Below are 20,192 nucleotides of genomic sequence, written 5' to 3'. Positions count from 1 at the left end.
AAAGAGTAGCAGACTCTTGCTCTGAGGGTGCAGGTTCTTCCGATGAATGGCGCCACCATCAGGCCAACATTGCGGTGTCACAGTATTTTCAACTGTCCAAATCTTGCAGTAAATTCCAATATACATTTCAAAGAGAGCTGTAGTTAATGATTTATCTAGGTCAGTGTTAACTTTTTTGTATACATGCAAACACCTAATTTATCTACAAGCAAGTTATAATAAAGTAAAGAATAGTGACTGGTTAATATTCAGGCAATGTGGCTTGTTGCGTTTTATGTTTTACATATAAAATTGTAAGCGGGACCAGGTTCTGGACTGCCATAATTGCTGTCCGTGATTTCAGCATTTTGGGAGGCACTGATGTCATTGAGTGGAGCAGTGGGCAGCATTTGTCTCTACGCCCGGGGAGCAATGGGGGGTTTGGGTGCCTGGATTATTGGAGTGTTTACATTAATATTCTGTTCAAACACTGTAAGTCGTGGACTAGTATGTGTGGGTTAGTGTGTGCAATGTCTTCAGAGGCCACGTCGCCCATGTCTCAGAGTATGAAGAAAATGAAGCTGAATTTTACATGACTTAAAACCTCCTATAAAACGACATTGCAACTTTTTAAATCACTCAAATTAACCTCACTAAAAACCTAATCTTAACTTAAACCAAACCTGACCTCAATCTAAATTTACCTTCACCATAACCATCTAAACCACCTAAACCTAACTTTACCATAGCTTCGATCTAAACCTAATCATATCAGAACTTTTAAACATGTCTTGACCGTAAGACTAAATAATGTATGTTATGTGGAGTTTTTGTCCCAATAAGGAAGGCAAGTCTCCAGAATGTGAATGTGTAAACAGACTTACATGAATAACACAGAGACCACACACACACCTTAATTTAGACTGCTGCAGAGACTCTAAACCTTGCTCACTTATAATAAATGTAATGACGTTGAACTCTAGACCATCACCTCTCACCTGTCCACATCTGTAGACTTTAGATAAGAAGCTAATTTGATAAGGCGTCAGATCTTATTAAAGATGCAGGTCACACATTTGAGAAAGAATCTGACCTGGGTTTTTCCCACTGTGCCATTTCCTGCTGTACCGGTAAGTCAGGGCAGGATAAGGATTATATTCGTGTGTGTTCTTGTGTGTCTAACCTTGCCAGCGGGTCACTCGTCATCATGTGGACAAGGGGACACGATTCCCACAGCAACGGGGGGTGCCGTTGTCATGCCAACAGAAACAACGGTGACAGTTGTGCCTTCAGCTTGACCAGACACTCCAGTAAACCATTGTCAGTGTTCACTGGTGGAAAGCACGGTCTTGTTGTGCAGCACTTGCAGCTAATTTGGCTCGTCTGTGGCCTGATTGGAAGGCACAAGATGCTGCGTCGTGTTCACATGTTCCATTAGTGTGGTCAAAGGCTTGTGCTCATTATTGGTTTGCCACTATTCATCAACTTCCCCATTGATTATCAAAGGGACAGTATCCACTTTGAGTTTTGTGTCCTGTTATTATGTATATACGTATATATGTATGTATATGTGTACATACAGTTAGGTCCATAAATATTTGGACATCGACACAGTTCTCTTTATTTTGGCTCTATACACCACTACAATGGATTTGAAATGAAACTAACAAGATGTGCTCTGATGGTACACTTTCAGCTTTAATTTGAGGGTATTTACATCCAAATCAAGTGAACGGTGTAGGAATTAGAACACTTTCTATATGTGCCTCCCATATTTTAGGGGACCAAAAGTAATGGGACAAACTAAAAAATCATAAATCCAACTTAAATTCATAATACGTGGTTGCAAATCCTTTGCAGTCAATTCCAGCCTGAAGTCTGGAAGGCACAGACATCACCAGACACTGGGTTTCATCCCTGGTGATGCTCTGTCAGGCATCTACTGACACGGTCTTCAGTTCCTGCTTGTTCTTGGGGCATTTTCCCTTCAGTTTGGTCTTCAACAAGTGAAATGCATGCTCAATCAGATTCAAGACAGGTGATTGACTGATAACATTCCATATTTGCCTTAAAAAACTCTTTGGTTGCTTTTGCAGTATGCTTTGGGTCATTGTCCATCTGCACTGTGATGCGCCGTCCAATGAGTTCTGAAGCATTTGGCTAGATATGAGCAGATAATATTGCTGGAAACACTTCAGAATTCACCCTGCTGCTTTTGTCAGCAGTTACATCATCAATAAATACAAGGAACCAGTTCCATTGGCAGCCATACATGTCCACACCATGACACTACCACCACCATGCTTCACTGATGAGGTGGTATGTTGTGGATCATGAGCAGTTCCTTTCCTTCTCCACACTCTTCTCTTCCCATCACTGTGGTACAAGTTGATCTTGGTCTCATTTGTCCAGAGGATGTTCTTCCAGAATTATAACAGCTTTTTTAGGTGTTGTTTGGCAAATTCTAATCTCGTCTTCCTGTTTTTGAGGCTCACTAATGGTTTCCATCTTGTGGTGAACCCTCTGTATTCACTCTGGTGAAGTCTTCTTTTGATTGTTGACTTTGAAACACAAACACCTACCTCCTTTTTGATCTGGCCAACTGTTGTGAATGGCTTTTTCTTCACCAGGGAAAGAATTCTTCTGCTCACCAGTGTGTTCTTTCTTTTTTAGAATGTTCCAAACAGTTGATTTGGCCACACCTAATGTTTTTGCTATTTCTCTGATGTTTTTTAATTTTATTTTTTAGCCTAATGATGACTTGCTTCACTGACAGTGACAGCTTCTTGGATCTCATATAGAAAGTTAACAGCAACAGATTCCAAATGCAAATGTTACTCCTGGAATCAACTCCAGAACTTTTACCTGTGTCATTGAAGATGAAATAATGAGGGAATAGTGTCTTTAAAGGCGCCTTAAATATTATAATAATAATAATAATGCATTATATTTAAGGCGCCTTTCAAGACACTCAAGGTCGTCGTACAACAACAAAATAAAAATAACAAAAGGTAAGAGCAACAGGTAGAGAGTTAGAGAGTCAGAGGGAGTAGGCCTGTTAAAAAAGGTGGGTTTTCAGGTGGGATTTGAAGATGGCAAATGAAACAATGTTCCTGATGCCGGGGGGGGAGGGAGTTCCAGAGGCGGGGGGCCTCTGGAACTCTATAATAATAATAATAATGCATTATTATTATTATTATATACATACGTATATTTACATATATATGTATATATACGTATGTACAGTATGTATATATATACATACATACATACGTATATATACGTATATGCATACATATATACGTATATATGTATGTATATACAAATATACATATATTTACATATATATGTATGTAGTTACATACGTATATTTACATATATATGTATGTATATGTGTATATATATGTATATATATAATAAAGACCTCTCGTAAAATGTCAGCAAACATTTATCTGATGGGTTCTTCTTCAGTGAATAATAACTTTTGTCAAATACAGTCGCACTGTGATTGTCAATAGTCGTAGCTCGTACTGTCTCACAGGTGATTGGACATAGTATATACTTAAAGTATATTTGAATTATGTCTTTGACTTTCTATTATTAAATAAGGACAATAAATGTAATGTCAGTGTTTGTTATTTTGAGCAACTTTTGCTACAGAATGTTGCAGTGTTGTTTGGTCATGGAAAGGTGGGTTCTCCTGCCATGGAGTGTGGGACCCCAAGGACATTATGTTATTGATAATGCATTGATGGGGCCTTTGCGTTACAGGGGTCGCCATTTTGTGCCATCATGTTTCTACAGCAGTGTGAACAGACAAACCTGCCAGAGCCTGTGTTTCTGGGGAGAAGTCGCCCCATTAACTCTAACTAATTCTCATGCACTGGACAATTAATGAGTCATGCAATGTCGTCTTTGTGTAACCACACAACTCCAGCTGGCTCTTTCAGCTGCTGCTTGTTTATTTGTCTCCATACATACTTGTGCTGCTTTTTCTTTGTTTCTGGTCGTGAATGGATTTGTTTGAGTTCTCGATATCATCAAAGAGGATGCCGTTTACTTAGCGATGTGATTCAGCATTTTGAAGGTGAAACTTCTCCATGAAGACGGTGACTAACGGTCACACTACGTAACGAAATACGGTGATGTTGTGACGCAAGAAAATTGGACAGGTGCAGGACATGAGAGCAGAGTGTTAAGTGACACATTTTTTTTGGTTGACACCACTGACCCTGTTTTGGCTCGGTCCAGTCAGGAACTTGTGAAAGAGATTTTGTCCTCAGTGGGACTTCTAAGTCGAGTAAAGGTAAAGCAAACTAAAATGAAAAGTGTTGCAGAGTTTGACGGAGTCTAAATCATGAATCTTGAGGGTGCAACTGTTCAATAAAACAGGACAAAACTATGAATAAGATTAAAGATGCAGTAAAAGAACATTTTTATAAATGATACGAGTGAGTGGGGCTGAGCTGTGCTGTGAAGTGAGGCCAGAATGTCTTTAAAGGTGATGGAATTATTAATGATCAGTGTTCAAGCTACTATTTAGAATGTTCACCTGGAGTTACAACATTCCTTCTGGATGTACACACAGACAGTGTGCCACATAAAAGGGGCGTACCGTCACTATTGCTCTTTCACAGGCCTTTTTCCGCTTCCTCTTTCTCACCGTGTGCGTGTGCATGTGTGTGAACATTTATCAGGCAGTTTTGCACTCAGCTTGTCGAGGAAGTGCATTTAGTTATTTTCGTCCTCTCAGGCTTGCTCCCTCTTTTGGGTCACGCCCACTTTCTCTCTCTCTCTCTGCTCTGTTCACGGTGTCACTGTACACTGTGGTTTAGTGCGAGATAAAAGACAAGAGTGGAGGCATGGATGGATAGTCCTCCCTTCTTTTTCAGGTCGGCTTCTTATTTCCTAATCTTTCAGCATATTTATGACGATAAAGTAGATTTGTTGAGACTAGAATATTGCAGGCAGTAATCTGTATCTGGTGCTTTTTCCATGTTATTTCGGATTATCACCAGTTTTGTTGACCAGATTAGTCAGTGGTCTGATGCAGTGCTGTGTTCCTCTTCATCTGTGACAAATAAGGCATGACAATAAACTGACCACGGCAAGGTCGCGTTAGTGGTTTCCCACTACTGTAGCTGAAAACAAAGTCACATCACTTGTCCTTAATGAGGATTATGTCAATCTAAACACATCTGTGTTTGTCACAGCTTTAGTTCAAAGCTGTATTTCTGTTAGGGTGTACCATGCATTAAGTATATTCTTCAGTCGTACGGTGATTATTGTGGACAATATTGAGTTTTGTGATCACTTTTATTTAGTATATTTTTAACAAACTTAAGTCAAAGTGTGGTTTTGTGAGGTATTGATCTATATTAAGAGCTGACTATGAGCGCCTAACGCTGTGCATCTTAGTCTTGTAATATGTTTGCTGCTTTATCCCACCATTAGACATGAGTGTTTCATGACTGGAAATGTGAGTTTGTAAATCTCTCATTTGCCCTCACCAAAGTCCATAGAGAAAATCTGCATTTTTACTTCATGCAGACACAGAAGCTGTGTCCAAAATCAAGGATTTCAAACACAGAAGTCACAAAATAACTCACTCTGAACTGTGTGATGGAGACAGCAGTGGAGCAACAACTCCTGTTATCATGTGTGTTAAATCACTGATTTTCTAGTTTGGTGCAGGGAGTGAGCGGGTTTACAAACTTCAGTTTATAGTTAGAAAAGACTGTCTGACTGGGAGATAAAGTAGAGAATATAGTTGGCGAGTTCAGCAGACGCAGATTTTATGAGACAAGCAGTTGACCTCTTCATCAACAGTTTGTTGACCACTCGCGTTCCAACTGGGGCACTTCAGTATGTCTTAGTGGTGCCTTTAAGGTGGAAAAAGGAAAGTGTGTGTGTGAATTTTGTCACAAGATAATTTCCCAAATTTAAATAGGGCGGCAGCATTCCTGTGTGGGAATGGCTGCTTTAATCCTTCAGCTGTGAAAAAAAAACCACACAAAAGAAGCGAGTCCTTACACATGTCAAATGAAATTTCCTGATATATCTGTAATAACAGCAGGACCAGACATGACTGAATGCAGTAAACACACCACTGGTATTTCTGCAGAGCTTACAGTAACGCAGTGGAGCTTTGGGAAGCTCAATAGACCGATATCTTTTTCTCAGAACTTGAGGGAGACTTACAAGGAGAATGGTGTTTTATGCTTTTTTAACTTTGGATCAGGCCCAAGAGAAGAGCATGACAAGAAGCAACTAAATAAATCAGTGGGTAATTAATTATGAGAAGAGGTAAACAGATCGTGAAAACTCCATAGAGAAAATTTGTGTTTCTACCTCATGGGGTCTCATGAGCTGCTGGTCTACTGCTGCCTTATTTGGTAAGTTTGAGTCACTGAGGTAAATCCAAATGAAGGATTTCAAAGACTGAAATAAAAAACAAAAACACATATGAACCTACTGATGGAACCAGCAGTGGATCAACAACTCCTGTGTGCTGTGATATTAAATTCTCTTTGGACTTTGGTTCAGGAGAGTGTCAAGTTCGTTTACAGAGTGTCACAACACAAAACATCAGTTTTCTGACAGAAAAGGCTGTCTTACTGTGAGATAAAGAGGCAAAAATGCAGCATGGCTCGGTATTATATAGATGTCTGTCTATGTTTTTAGTGTATGCTGGTACGCTGGTATGCTGGTGTCAGTGCCTTCTCACTTCAAAAAACCATGAACTATCCCTTTAAAGTAGGTGTTTGGACGAAAAACATGTCACCATTTAGACCGATAACAGAGAGAGAGGTTGTTAATAAGAAGTTCTGTTTGGAGTGAAAACATCTCCACCCTGAGAAGGGAAGGAAAGATGCGTGGGTCTGGTAAACACACACCATGTCCAGTATGATAGAAATTCAGGTGAAGTTTTCGCACTTAATAGAGACTATTGTGGCTCCACAAACCCAAAAATCAATTTAAGATATAGTGGCAATAGCCAGACAGCTGTTCAGTGTCAATGTTGTGCATCAGAAAAACTCTTAGTTAAGAAAATTACAGGTGCAAATCATCAAATTAATAATGGCTGAGTTCCATTCTGCTTCCTCAGTTTTTCCTTGTGGCTCATGTTGCTTAAAAGGCCTTAAGGTGACCCCAGAAATGTGTTTAGAAAGTGACGACATCGTTCTTACTTGATTTAAAAGATCTGTTTGTGTAGAACGAAAAAAATTATATTATAATCCTTCAGTTTTTTTGTGATCAGTGTTTTAATCCGGCACTGGTTCGATCTTGGCGTAATCAGGTTTTGTTCACGAGTGGTGAAGCGACCAATAATGGTGGCTGCTTTTTGCAAACCGAATCCAGTGGATGCTTCTGTGGTCTCAGAAAGCAGTCGTGATGATGAGGAAAATACTTTGCTATGTTCTCTAAAAGTAGATTGAAGTCGAATGATTATACATGAAGATGGTGGTTTTGTGCATGGATTGCTCTCTATAATGTAGACCTATAGAGAATCTGTCAATGGTCTCACAGATGCTGTTTTATATCTGACACTTGATGTATATAGGCTCAGGAAACATTGTTATTTTTTTGTGGTAGCTCGGTGTTTTTTCCTTTTTGTGTTCACCTCGGCGCCAAAGAACTTAAATGACATCTGTTCAAATGTGACGGTTTCACAAGTGGTCTTGTGGTTCTTGTGGTAATAAACTTGTAAGCAGAACCATCACCTGATGATGATTATCATATTACAGTCAGTTACCAGATGATTTTGTCCAATGATACTTACAATAAATGCATTAAAGTATTTAGGAGTATGAAAACTGATCATACATGGGCCTATATTTTTAATTATATTAAAATACAGTGCAATCATATTGTAAGAGGAGGGATCTGGGTAGTATATATACACATTTATGTAGGGTACAAATACATTAATGGGTTGTAACACTTTTGAGACGCTACTTTCTTAGATCATATTACACTCTCAGAAATGTGGGTTCCAAAATTGTCCTTCTACAAGGGCTGGGGTTCTACCTGGAACCATTTGCTTCTGAAAAACCCTTTCCCCGAAGAAGGGTTTTTTTCAAGGGTTCTTGGTAACACTAATGGTTCCAGTAAGAACCATTTTGATCCAGAGAACCCTTTAAGACCCCTTTTCTGAATAAGGGGTTTTAAAAGGGTTCTTGGTGGAACCCTCCAAAAAGGTTCCAGGTGGAACCTTTATAAAAAGCCAGAAAGGGTTCTCCTATGAGGTCAAGCTGAAGAACCTTATAGGGTTCTACTTTGCACTTTTATTTCTAAGAGTGTATTGTCTATTTGCCTTTTTGGTTCTTTATGTTTCTTAACCTTTCCAATTACTTTTGGAGAAGGCAATTGAGTATTTTCCTTATTGTTGCTATTAAGTTCTGAAACCATGGATCCATATTAGATTCTGTCTACAAAAAGCAGTCACCATATTGGTCTAGCATGACCACGTGACGACTGCTTCACCACTCGTGAACAAAATCTGTGACAGAAACACAGCATTTGAGCCTAAAACATAAACATAGTTTCAACCTGACCAACGTGGTTCAGCAGCGTGTGAATGTAGCTCCATTCAAAGTGACTGAGCTGCATTTCAGTTGCGTTTGTGCGAGTGCAGCAGTGTACAACATCTACACTGAAGGTCAGAGCCTGTGGCCAAACCGAGCTTCAACCTTTTCATTTGTCCTGTGTGTAGCAGAAGCAGCAGGTTGAAGCATACATCACATTCCATTATGAAAGTGATATATTGTCTGTAGACGATACAATATGTCATCTTACAATAAACATGTCAGAGCCTTGTGAAAGGTGTTAAACCTCCCACAGCTCTCATTTTCTTTGGAAAGCTTGGTGTGAGTGCAGTTTTTATGTCCAAACATTTGCATATTACACTACTGTGTTTATGTAAATATTTAATCCAAAGGCACAGAGCTCTGGATAGTGTCACAAAGAAGCACGCACTCAGACAAAAACCTGCTTTCCATGAAGGTCAGTGTCAGCTGGTTGCTCTTTCAGCTGAGGTCTTACACTGCTGTTGTTTTGTTGTTGTTGTTGTATTTATCTTAGAACAAAAGTATTCTTGTGAGTCCACCACTCACTTCAGGCCGTATCCCCAAATATCCATGTCTGAATGACTTATTTTCTCATAGAACATTCAAGCAGAGTTGTTGTTGCAACCAGCCGAGTCTGCTATTATATTCTTACTTTCCTGATTCACTTAACAATCCATTTTTAGTGGATAGATCTTGTTTATTATTATTATTATTATTATTATAATAATATATGTATGTATGTGTATATGTGTATATATATGCATAAACATGTGTATATACATGTATATATGTGTATATATATATATTCCTTCTTATATGTAATATTAAATATGTATTACTTGGAATCAAGCAATTGAAGTTACAAAAATTGACCCAAAAGCTGTGACTGTTAAAAATGTGACTAAAAAGTTTTGTTATTATAAACATGTTTGGTAACACTTTAGATAAGGGAACACGTATTCACTTGGTGCTTACTAACATGCATATAAGTAGCATACGTGACCTTTATTAGTAAATATTCAGCACGTGTTAACACCTAATGTAGGAAAAATCTTAATTCATGTTGTAATAGAGGTATAATAAGATGTTAATATGTGCTTAATGATTTCTAATAAAGGGCTAGTATGCTACTTATATGTTAGTAAACACCGAGTTAATAGTCAATGTGTTCCCTAATCTAAAGTGTTACCACATGTATCTCTGTTTAGTATTAAAAACTGTGCTGAGACCATTAAACCACTTTGTATGCGAGGATAAAAAACAACTTCATTAATCAGGAAAATAATCTGCCAGGATTTAACTGCTATGACAGAAGTGGTGCAACAATGGCTAATAACATAATAGAGCAGCAAACATATTCCTAAAATAGTGCAACCTCAGCTGACATGAATTTTATTAGGTGAGCAAGTGGCCATAATCAATTTTTCCTGGCAGCCATCACAAACCCAACAAACCCTTTGAGTTTGAAGTTGAGCTTCTGAAGTTGAACCGTAGCCTGCACTCTGTTGAGAAAAGCTGCTTTCCCAGAAGTGTCATTATTGACTTTTAAGACACAAACAACTAAGTCAAGATCCAGATTCAGTAAGGTGAAAGGTCAACAGAGTAATAAAATAAGAAAATAAGTCGACTTCTTGGAAAAATGAAAGATCACTTCCAGAGTCCCGGGAACCTGACTGCACACTGCTTCATCCTTGGTTGCTCTGTCTTTAAAAGGAGTTTATTATCAGTCGACATTCAGCCAAACAAAGAGCGTTTCAGTTTGTTGACATGTAAATACACACCCAGGTGGGTCATGTTCCATTACTGACGTCGCCTCATCTCATGCCTCCCTCGCTCTTCCCCATTATGGTAGGGGATTATCATTGTGGACGGCATCTGTTACATAACAGCAACACAGAGAGTGGTTTAGTGGAGAGAAGTAGCAGAGAAAAGCAGTTTATAACTGTGAGGGAAGTCATTTTTATGCATAAGCTTTTTCTGTTGATGACATGTAAAAGAATCATCGCTGAGCAGATCACATTTCTGAGGCTGACATTGATTTTTGAGTTGTATAACGATCAGATAATGATGCAGAAAATTGGCCCGGACAATTTTGGTTATTAAAGGCACATGCTCGTGAAAGATCACTGCAGTACAAGCTCTTTTTCTGACATATTTCAACTACTACAAGCGAAATGTAGCTGATGTATGAGCACTGATGGCCTCTAAAACAGATGAATATATCAGCAGAGCATGCATTGCTCTGTATTTTTGGGTCTCAGATGAGTTTTGTCTGTCTAAACAGCTGACAAAACAAATGTGTTTGTACAGAAGCCTGGTAATGGTTTTCAATTACACGTTTCTCTTGTTTTGATGTCGTAGCCAGGGAGTGGAACATGAAATCTATATCTATTTAAGTCTAAGATAGCTGGAGAATGTGTTTCCAGATTTATTTTCCCTTTATGCAGACTTTGTGAACTGTTCGTGACGTCAGAGTTTCAAATCCTTCGTTCAGATTAAGCTTCAGTGACACAAACTTACCAGACCAGGCAGCAGTAGACCAGCACCTCCTGTGTCCCTGCGAGCCATAAATAATGATTTTCTCTATTGACTTTGGTGTAGGTGAGTGAGCAATGTACATGCTTCTGTTACCAGTTGAAAAAATATGTTCAAGATTGAGATAAACCTGCAAACTTATCCTTTTGTTCAGTTTTTCATTGTTCTGGCAGCAATGTTTCACAGTAGGTGTGCCTCCGTACATCAAAACGCTTGTGAACATTAGTTAACAGAAGTGTGTAATGTCCCCTGACTGTGTCCCTGTGACTGCAGTGCACTTCCACCCAGATGTTTCGAGGACAGACGTACACACATTTGTCCAATGGAGGCGTTGCTGGCTCTGCTGCTCCCAAGCCAATAAGTGGTCTGTGGGAAAAGTCACTCGCTGCACTTCCTGTCCTCTCAAAGTGACAGGAAGGAAGCAACTTTATGCAGCAACTTCAACACATTTTCACACTCAGAGAACATAATAGCCTCGTATCTCTGATTATAGTAATTGGCAATACAGCAAAGGTATAGTTCAATTGTGGTTGTATCGTGGTTGTGCTATGATATCTTTGATATATCCACAACTTGTCTCAGTGCTAGACAACCTTTTCTGATTGGAAACTGAAGCTTGTAAATGGCTCACTGTTCATAAAGAAAATCAGCTCCTTCTTTATTTTTAGCTCGCAGGCAAACATCAGTCGCTCATCTACTGCAGCCTCTGGTAAGTTTGAATCACTTAGGTAAACGTTAACAGAGGTCACCGAAAAAAAAACTAATTTGAACTCATTGATGCAGGCAACAGTGCACTCTTAGACATACGGTTTCCAAAAGGGTCCTTCTACAAGGGCTGAGGTTCTACCTGGAACCATTTGCTTCTGAAAAACCCTTTCCCGAAAAAAAGGGTTTTTCAAGGGCATTTTTCTGTAGCATTAGTCCAGTCGAGACGCCCCTCGACTGCTTTAACTCCAGTTTGCGGTGACCAACTTTTATCAGTCATTTTCTGGTAAGATACTTCAAGTACTTTATACAAGACTGTAAAAATCACTGAGGAAGGAGAGAGGGTGAGATGGAAAGGACGTAAGCGCTTGTTTTTTTGCAATTGTGATCAGGCATTAATTGCTCCATGCAATATTGTATTTTTTCTAAGAAATTCATACGGTAGCTGACTCCATACTCCAGTAACTTGACTGTTTGCTTTTTATGAAAGCAAGATATTGTGTCAACCCTGACCTTTCAGTGAGAGCATTAGGCAACAGAAAGCTTCTGTGTTTAATGTCACCGGTGGGGATTAAGTGAGCAGCAGAGGTTTCAGTGTGCTGATGCTACTTCCTGTCAGTGTGTGTGTGTGTGTGTGGTGGTTTCAGTTGTTAGGAGTTCGAAGCCGAGCGCACATTTTACCACGCGCAGGTCTCATCTCGTGTCTCATTAACATGAGAGATGACACCGTGTGAGTTTCTGTGCCGCGCTCTTTACTGTCACCTGTGGTACATATGGCAGTTAATTTGTGGTGGTGTGGTCTGCAGTGAGGCCTCGACTCGCTCACTCTGTTTCTTGTAAGCTCACTGGAACAATCAAGAAGCAAATACAGAAACCAAATTTGTGTGCATTTCCCTTAATTCAAGGTAGCCACACAGCTCTTTTTATTAAAGCGCGAAACTACAGTTTAGTCCAGTGTGTAACATTTAGACGAGAGTTTATGATCATTTTAAAATAAAATGATCATTGCTCTGTAGAGGCAGCCATCTTTGGCTGCCAGCCGGAGAGTGTGCAGTATTTTTGCATTTTTGAAAGGGAAGTTTATGATGAAAACAAAGAAGAATGACATCCTTTCTGGTATCTGAAAGCCACTGTAGTTCCTTTTGGTTAGAGAGGGGTGAGCAGATGAGTCCTCCTATGGTTCCAATCTCCATCCGTCTCACCATTAGATGTCAATAATTCTTACACACTGGTCATTTGGATGAAGGCTTTTACAGAAAAATTATAACATTTTGTCATTTCAGTGGTAGCATTTTCCAAAACCCCAATCGTTCTCAGTTTACCTTCAGCCTTAGCTTTTGCTTGTGACAGTATAACCTGACACTCACAGATTTAGCAAAGTCAGCTTCAGCAGATACTGTACCTCATGGCTCGTAGTGACAAAAAAATAATGAAATATGTGCCAAACGTAGTTGTCACAGCCTTGGAATAAGCCTTTTTTATGGACTTTAGGCAAGGGTCTCACCCGACAGAGGCCATCGACAAACAAGTCAGAGAGCTGTTTTTTTAGTTTTTTTTTTATCTTGAAATATCTTGAAACTTCCTACACAAATAAAGAAGAACAACATCTCTCTGAGGCAACTGTTGTTTCCTGGCAAGTATGGGAAAGTCTCAGTCTTATGGACTTTTCAACCCCAATAGTCACAGGAACCAAGGCTGCAATTGCAAAATCATGTGGTCAAGGAAAGGAATTTGGAAGGAGTAGGTTTGGTGCTGTTCACATTTAAATTCATACCTGTACCGGCTCCTTGAATTTGCTACTGATGCACAACAATATTGTGAAAAAAATCGGTCCAAACTTTTTAATTTCACCAGAATAAGCAGACGTATACAGGCAAACGCTGGCAGAAAGACTGTGGTTAAAGTTGGTCTCAGTTACACACATTCTCACACCCATGCTGCTCACATTTAGAGCCAGAGGATTTCATAATTCTTTGTGACGTATGAAACCACATGAGCATGAGAAGCTGCGCTGCCCTTTCTCTTCCTGATCACCCACTCTCTTCACTGAGACGCACCTTAAGGTACTTAAATTTGGCAATGATTGGTTTATGACTTATATGTGGAAAAAGAGGGATGAGATGATATTTTAGGGGTTTTAAGAGGAAATTCTAACCAGCTACAGTTTCTATTTTCATGTGGAACATAAGACGCTACTCATGCAGCCATGACACCAAGAGTGTCAGTAAACAGTTTGTTTGAGGAACAGTTCAATCAAACTGTGAATACTGTGGGAACCAGTGGTGTTTTGATGACTTTTTGTGACTTTGAATGGAGCAGCACTGCATCAGTGAACCAGATTATTAAAAACATGGGGAGAATTCATCTATTGGGATTTGTCTGGGTGACAAATTATCTGTAGACTGTAGTAGTATTTGAGTCTGATTTGTGTAAACAGTTTGTTAATGTCTTTGTTTAATGAAACAAAATGGATTTGAATTTCAAAACCACCTACTTGCCCCTTCAGCCTTTGTTAAGGAAGACTGGAAAGATGAAGAGCTGGTGGATGAGTAGGTCATCAGAAGATGCTGGACCATCATATTATATTTATTGAAACTCATTTATCTTGGATGCTATTTCCTTGAACCTCTTACCTGATGCCCCAAATCACTTTTGCACCCTCCATATTGCACTGAATCATGATGGATTTCTTCTTCCACCGTCATTTCGGCCATCGCCGAAAAAGACAGAAGTATCCTGCAGTGCGTCAGCCTGGTCCTGCTGTTCAGGCCAGTAAAGCCAGAAGGCGCTCTAGTGTAGGCCTGCCCTCTGTAGCATTAGTCCAGTCGAGACGCCCCTCGACTGCTTTAACTCCAGTTTGCGGTGACCAGCGCAGACGACCCAGTGTTGGCTTGTTAGTGGCCAGTGGACAAAGGCTGGGATTGGCACACTCCGGTGAGGCAGTAGAAGAACTGGGCAAAGAAGGGAGGAGAGAAGATGGAGCCATCAAGAGAGGAAGAAGAAGAGCTTTTCAGCACAAACCTCACCACGCTCGTCGTTCCTCTGGCAGCATCTCCTGTGTACAACACAGGTTGCCTGTGCGGTGTCGACATTCTTCTAAAATAAAATCCATTGAACCTCACTTACTTGGATCTTCTATGTTACTTGCGAGTTTGGTCCAGATGGGAAAAGGACTGAAAGATGAAGAGGAGGAGGAGCCAGACGTTGCTCTGTGTTCCTGTTCTGAGTCGGATGTAGACGAAGGGAGTGATGAAGAAGTGGAGAGCAGAACCATTGCAATGAAAGATGCAAACATTAGGCCTACACCTCAAATGCACCTAACCCATGCAAAAAAAAACAAAAGCCGTCCCTTACTTCGCCCTCCTCGCTGTCTAAGACGAAACTCCACCAACCTCCTCCCAGCAGACTCTGTGCTTCAGAGCAGTGAGACAGCATATGGAGTTTATGGTCGATACAATCGTCTAAATTCCAGTCAGCTTCGCCAGCCTTCAGATCAACCCATCCCGACTTCCATGACCAGCCCCAGCCTGGGTCAGCTGTCGTCTGCGAGTCTGAGCCCCGATCCTGGAGCATCTGAAACTTATGTGACCTCCACTGGGTCAACACTGCAAAAAAGCTGCTCTTCACCTCTCGGGGGACACGAGGGAACCATATACTACGACCCTTATCTGGACACATGGGAGAACTTCCTTTCGTATGTATCATGAACACACAAACACACAAAGAACAACAGAGTGAGCTTGTGTTGGTTTAACATTTCAAGTTAAAATTTAATTAAACGAATTTCCTGATAAATTGAGTCATTGTAAGGGGATTCACGTGCAGGATTTGCAGAACCCAAACATTATTTGGCTCTTAGAACAAGCAGGTGAAATACTGCAGTTTTCTACATTGTTTTACAGATGAATAAAGAAGTTGAAAAATGATCCTGGCAATTCTCTGAGCTTCCATAGGCTGTATTTGCCGTGGAGTCTTTTCCCAGGGTTGAATGGAGCTTCTTAGTTGTGATATTATTTACCAACCCTATTGTGTGATCGTTGAGTAATTATTTGGTACAGACGCACATAAGCAAAATGACCGCTGTCCCTCGAGCCTTTTGCTTTTGTGATATGAAACAAAGGAGTTACCAAGAGCAGGAAATGCTTTCATACAGTAGTTGGTGTCCCTGACAATGAGCTCTTTGAGTGATAAATGTTCACAAAGATCTGGTTACAAAATGAACTGGATCACATTATGTAATGCCTCCGATTCAGTTTGGATTGGGCAGTCATTAAAATAGGTGTTTTCCCTGAATATCAAATTATGTCAACAACATTATAAGGAAATGGCAAGTTAATCTACAACCTCCTTTTTAACAACAAAATATATAATTATTGGGTTTTTCCCATAACTCAATATTGATGCGCTCCCTATAAATATATCGAGATAATATCAAGGATTGCTATGATTACTTGATTTGGGATTGATGGGCTTTCTTTCCACATAAGAAATATTAAAACTGACTGGACAATAAATAATCGACATTGATTAATCAAGGAAATAATCAACAGAAAAATAAGCTTAGCTGTAGCCCAAATTGGATTTCTATCTCAACCTTGTCTCTAAAAAATTGCATTTCCACATAATTAAACACAGTTTTTTAATTCCATTTCATAGAGAACATAGGTGCAGTACCAGATTACGTTTGTTTTTAACATATCTCTAACAGCAGACGTCGTTTGAGAACAAACCTCAGACTTTTTTTGTTGCTGATTTGTCTGTGTTATGAGGACATTCAGATGTATTTATTTAATTTTATTGTGAACTTGGCATCCATCGCACAGAAACTGTTACTGTGCCTAAAATAAACCACAGGAAAAGGTCGTCATCATAAATCATTTCCCCATTAACACCAAAAGCTCCATAAACACTGTGATACAGTTTACATGTGTGTCATTTATGAAGACATGAAAGGTCTTGCATTAAAGGGTAGACTTGTTTAAAAATGTCATTTACATTTCGCACAATTCTGTGTGGATCAAAACTGTAAAGGAGAATCTCGATCACTGTTGCCTCTTTATGATCCAGGCTTAGATTCTTCAAGTTAAATATATAAGTAATTCAAGCATGCCATTATTTAACATTACCACGAGAATATGTGATTGTTTATATTGGTGTTTGACCTGTTTACATGCCAGTGTTTACATTTTGAGTACAGCGATAAATAATTTTTAATTTTAATTTTATGAAAACAGGATATTCCCGCTTCACCTCATGGGTGGTAGTTTGGTTGTCCTTTATCTGGGATTTCATCTTTTTTTCCTCAGATATTGGGTGTGGACATTATAACACACAATATAACAAACCCAGTTGGGGATTGTCTGAATGAGTTGTTTGCAGCAGCTGGAGAATTCATGCGAGTGGGAGGAGCATATATTATGGAGTTCCTCCTCAGTCAGACGTTTTCTGGAGTTTACACTTTAGAGGAGAAATTCTGGAGAAAAAAAAGTCCATAGTGGCTTCTGCAGAACTTCTCAAATGTTCTCCAGAGAATTTCCAGACTTCGATGCATGTATGAAAGCACCTCCAGACCCTCAGATTAACAGCTGGCTTCACTAAACCTAGCTTCTTCAACATTAAATTCCTGTTAGTGAAGTTCCTCCTTGAAAATACTGCAGGTTCACACTGTCCTTGTGTTTTCAGGAAAGCAATCCTCAAGTCCGGCCTGCACCAACTGCCCTGTCAACCCAGCTCATCCTCTCTGAACAGGACCGACCCAGAAGCAACAATACGTAGCACTGTGGACTGGACTGTGAGTCTGAATATGTTTTATTCCACAGTGATTTCGCCTATTATTAAATCTGTTTTTCATTTGTCTGCTGGTGCTTCCCTGAACCCTCTGTATCTGTGTTTCTCTGTAGGATTCGGCTGTGTATGGAGATCATATCTGGTTTGAGACGAATGCATCTGGAGATTACTGCTATGTGGGAGAGCAACTCTGTATCGCCAGAACTCTGGTTAGTATCTCCCTCTTCATTATCTCCTTCCACTTCTCCCCCTCTTGTCTCATCCTCTTTGTGTTCACAACAGAACAGTCTTCTGTAAGTAGCATTTAGATGCTGCAGTGTGGATTTATGTCATGTAGTAGTCTCCTAGATACCAGTGATGTATTTTCAAGTGATAGATCAGGCTTTGTGAAACCTGTTTCTATGAAGTACTGACATAGAGCTGACTGTGCTGAGAACCAACTAGGGACAAGAAAAAAAACACGATTTTATGCACTTAAATATCCTTCTCTGACTGGAAACTGAAGTCTCTAAAATGCTGACTCTCCAGACCAACATTCAGTAAGTAAATTCAAATGAATAATTTAAAAATAACACTTTTGAACTTAAGTGGCAGCAATGGATCAACAAATCCTGTGGGCCATGATGTAAAATTGTTAATATTTTCATGGAGTTTGGCATGGGAAAGTTTCAATGGCAAGGTAATGTGGCATAAATATACAAAGCAGGTGCATTAGATGAGCTATATTGTTAATTGGCTAAAATCTATTTTCCCTTGTGTCCCTGTTAGCAGTCATGCTTTCATTGAGATGTTCATGTTAACAGGATTGAAGCTGTAAAAAGACTCTCAGTGTTGTTGGAGGAGAGAGACAGAGTAGTCATGGTTATTTTCCACCTTCTCTCCTTTTTGTTCCCTCTTTTCATCTTTCTGTAATTACTTTTTGTTATTTCTTTAATATCGTTGTATCTTACTGACATCGTAAGTGGGAAATGATGGAAAAAATTGTTCTCAAAATCCAGAGATTTTTCAATCTTACTAAATTGATTTTATAATGCTTCCCTGCTGTAACAGCTTTCCATTTATGCAGCACAACACTGACCTCCAGGGGTGGTGGACTGTATTACAGAGACTTTCAAAAGTCACTCTGCTCTTATGTGGATACAAAAATAATTCTCGGTCAAAACACACATTTACTAATGTTCTTGTTTTCTGCAGTTTTTCCTTTTTCTTAACCAACCCATGTTCTTTCGCTCTCTTTCCAGCAAAAGTCAGTCAGTCGAAGGAAGTGCGCCGCTTGCAAGATAGTTGCCCACACCATCTGTATAGAGCAACTGGAGAAGGTAGGAATGACCTGAGGGAATCCTAATATTCTCTCCAATCTTAGTCTGCTTTATGAAGACGAGAGACCATAAGACATGAGAGACCAGACTGATAAAGGTGAAGTAGAGAGACTAAAAGAAGGATGTTTAAACCCTCTCTCAAACCAGGCAAATGTCATCAATAATAATTTATTTGACATCACTTTAATAGTTCAGTTTAGGCGTGGTTGTATGAGGTACTGAAACATTGTCATTCAGCTTGGTTTTTGAAGTAATGGAAGGTCCGTTGTCTTTAACTGTGCCCTCCTGTCTGACCTGCAGTTTCCCAGCTCTCAGGCCATTCTGTTGGAGGCCACGCTACCACTCAGTGACCCCAACTTTAGAGTGAGACCCACAAAATCCACAGACTTTCTCTCCTCTCTCTTCCTCTGTGACCGCCAATCTGACATAATTACACCACCATCTTTATCCATAATAAGATTTTGGTTAATCCACAAAATGAGTGAATTGAATCGAGATTTGATTCTGGTCAAACACACACCCTCTGAAAAATTCCACTTGTTTTTCTCTATTCGTCGTCAAAAGATCATTTTCTTTTCTTTAAATTGCAAATCATTTTCCTTTCTTTAGTTTCTTCATCTAATTTCACTCTTAATTATAATGGTATGATAAAGTTAACAGGATTGATGGGATGGCTCTTTTGGTTTAAGTGTAAGGAGATTCTCTGACACGGTGGTGGCCGCAGCTGCACACAGGGACACACACTGCACACACTGTACACACTGGTAATGTGTTTGTGGTTGTTTTACAAGAGTCTTGATTGTAGGTTCTCTTTCAACCATTTTCTGTACCAGTGGACACACTTTGCCGTGTATGGAATTTCAGTTACACTGCCACAGGTGTTCATTTATCAGGGGAGATCCCGAAAAACTGTGGAAATATTCCAAACATCTAGTTTACCGAAGGTCAAGTCCGACTCATTCTGAGACGTTTCGTCAGATCATATCTCTGAAAATAGAAGAATGTGAGCGTGACGATGGATGTTAATGTACCAAAGCAGTAAAGCAAACTTTTATTAAGTCAGTGACCTCCTGTGACACCATCTCTTTTAGAGGGATTGCACAGGTTTATTGAAGTGAGGTTGGATGCACTAAGAAACACACCTCGCTCTCGCTGAAAACATGGCTGCCAGCAGGGACAAACACACATTTTAGCCACTTGTTAAATCATATCTAAGCCTGCTCAAATCTGTATCTTTACCACTATTAGACATCCTTTTTTGACTAGAAACTACAGTTTGTTTCACTTCGTAAATAAC

At 39.6% G+C, this 20,192-nt stretch overlaps 1 protein-coding gene across 8 annotated transcripts in view; it reads left to right on the top strand.

Annotated features, from left to right (window-relative positions):
- LOC310937596 (diacylglycerol kinase zeta-like) overlaps nucleotides 1-20,192 on the top strand; it is a 114,159-nt gene that overhangs the window by 42,409 nt on the left and 51,558 nt on the right. For 6 of the 8 annotated variants that reach the window (XR_014593020.1, XR_014593021.1, XM_083901894.1 and 3 more), the window contains exons 1-5: nucleotides 4,820-4,871; nucleotides 14,296-15,483; nucleotides 17,472-17,580; nucleotides 17,690-17,785; nucleotides 18,818-18,895. Coding sequence is in view for 6 of the 8 variants with exons in the window: in XM_083901894.1 (XP_083758020.1) it covers nucleotides 14,468-15,483; nucleotides 17,472-17,580; nucleotides 17,690-17,785; nucleotides 18,818-18,895 (1,299 nt within the window). In the remaining 2 variants the exon portion in view is untranslated. Of the gene's footprint in view, nucleotides 1-4,819; nucleotides 4,872-13,822; nucleotides 13,853-14,295; nucleotides 15,484-17,471; nucleotides 17,581-17,689; nucleotides 17,786-18,817; nucleotides 18,896-20,192 lie in introns of those variants that run through there. The other 2 variants (XM_083901892.1, XM_083901896.1) reach the window with 2 other exon arrangements.

Source organism: Microchirus variegatus, assembly GCF_963457635.1.
Source record: "Microchirus variegatus genome assembly, chromosome: 1".
NCBI classification, from domain to species: Eukaryota; Metazoa; Chordata; class Actinopteri; order Pleuronectiformes; family Soleidae; genus Microchirus; species Microchirus variegatus.
The sequence above is the reverse complement of the archived record's forward strand: the minus strand, read 5'-3'. Positions and strand labels throughout refer to the sequence as shown.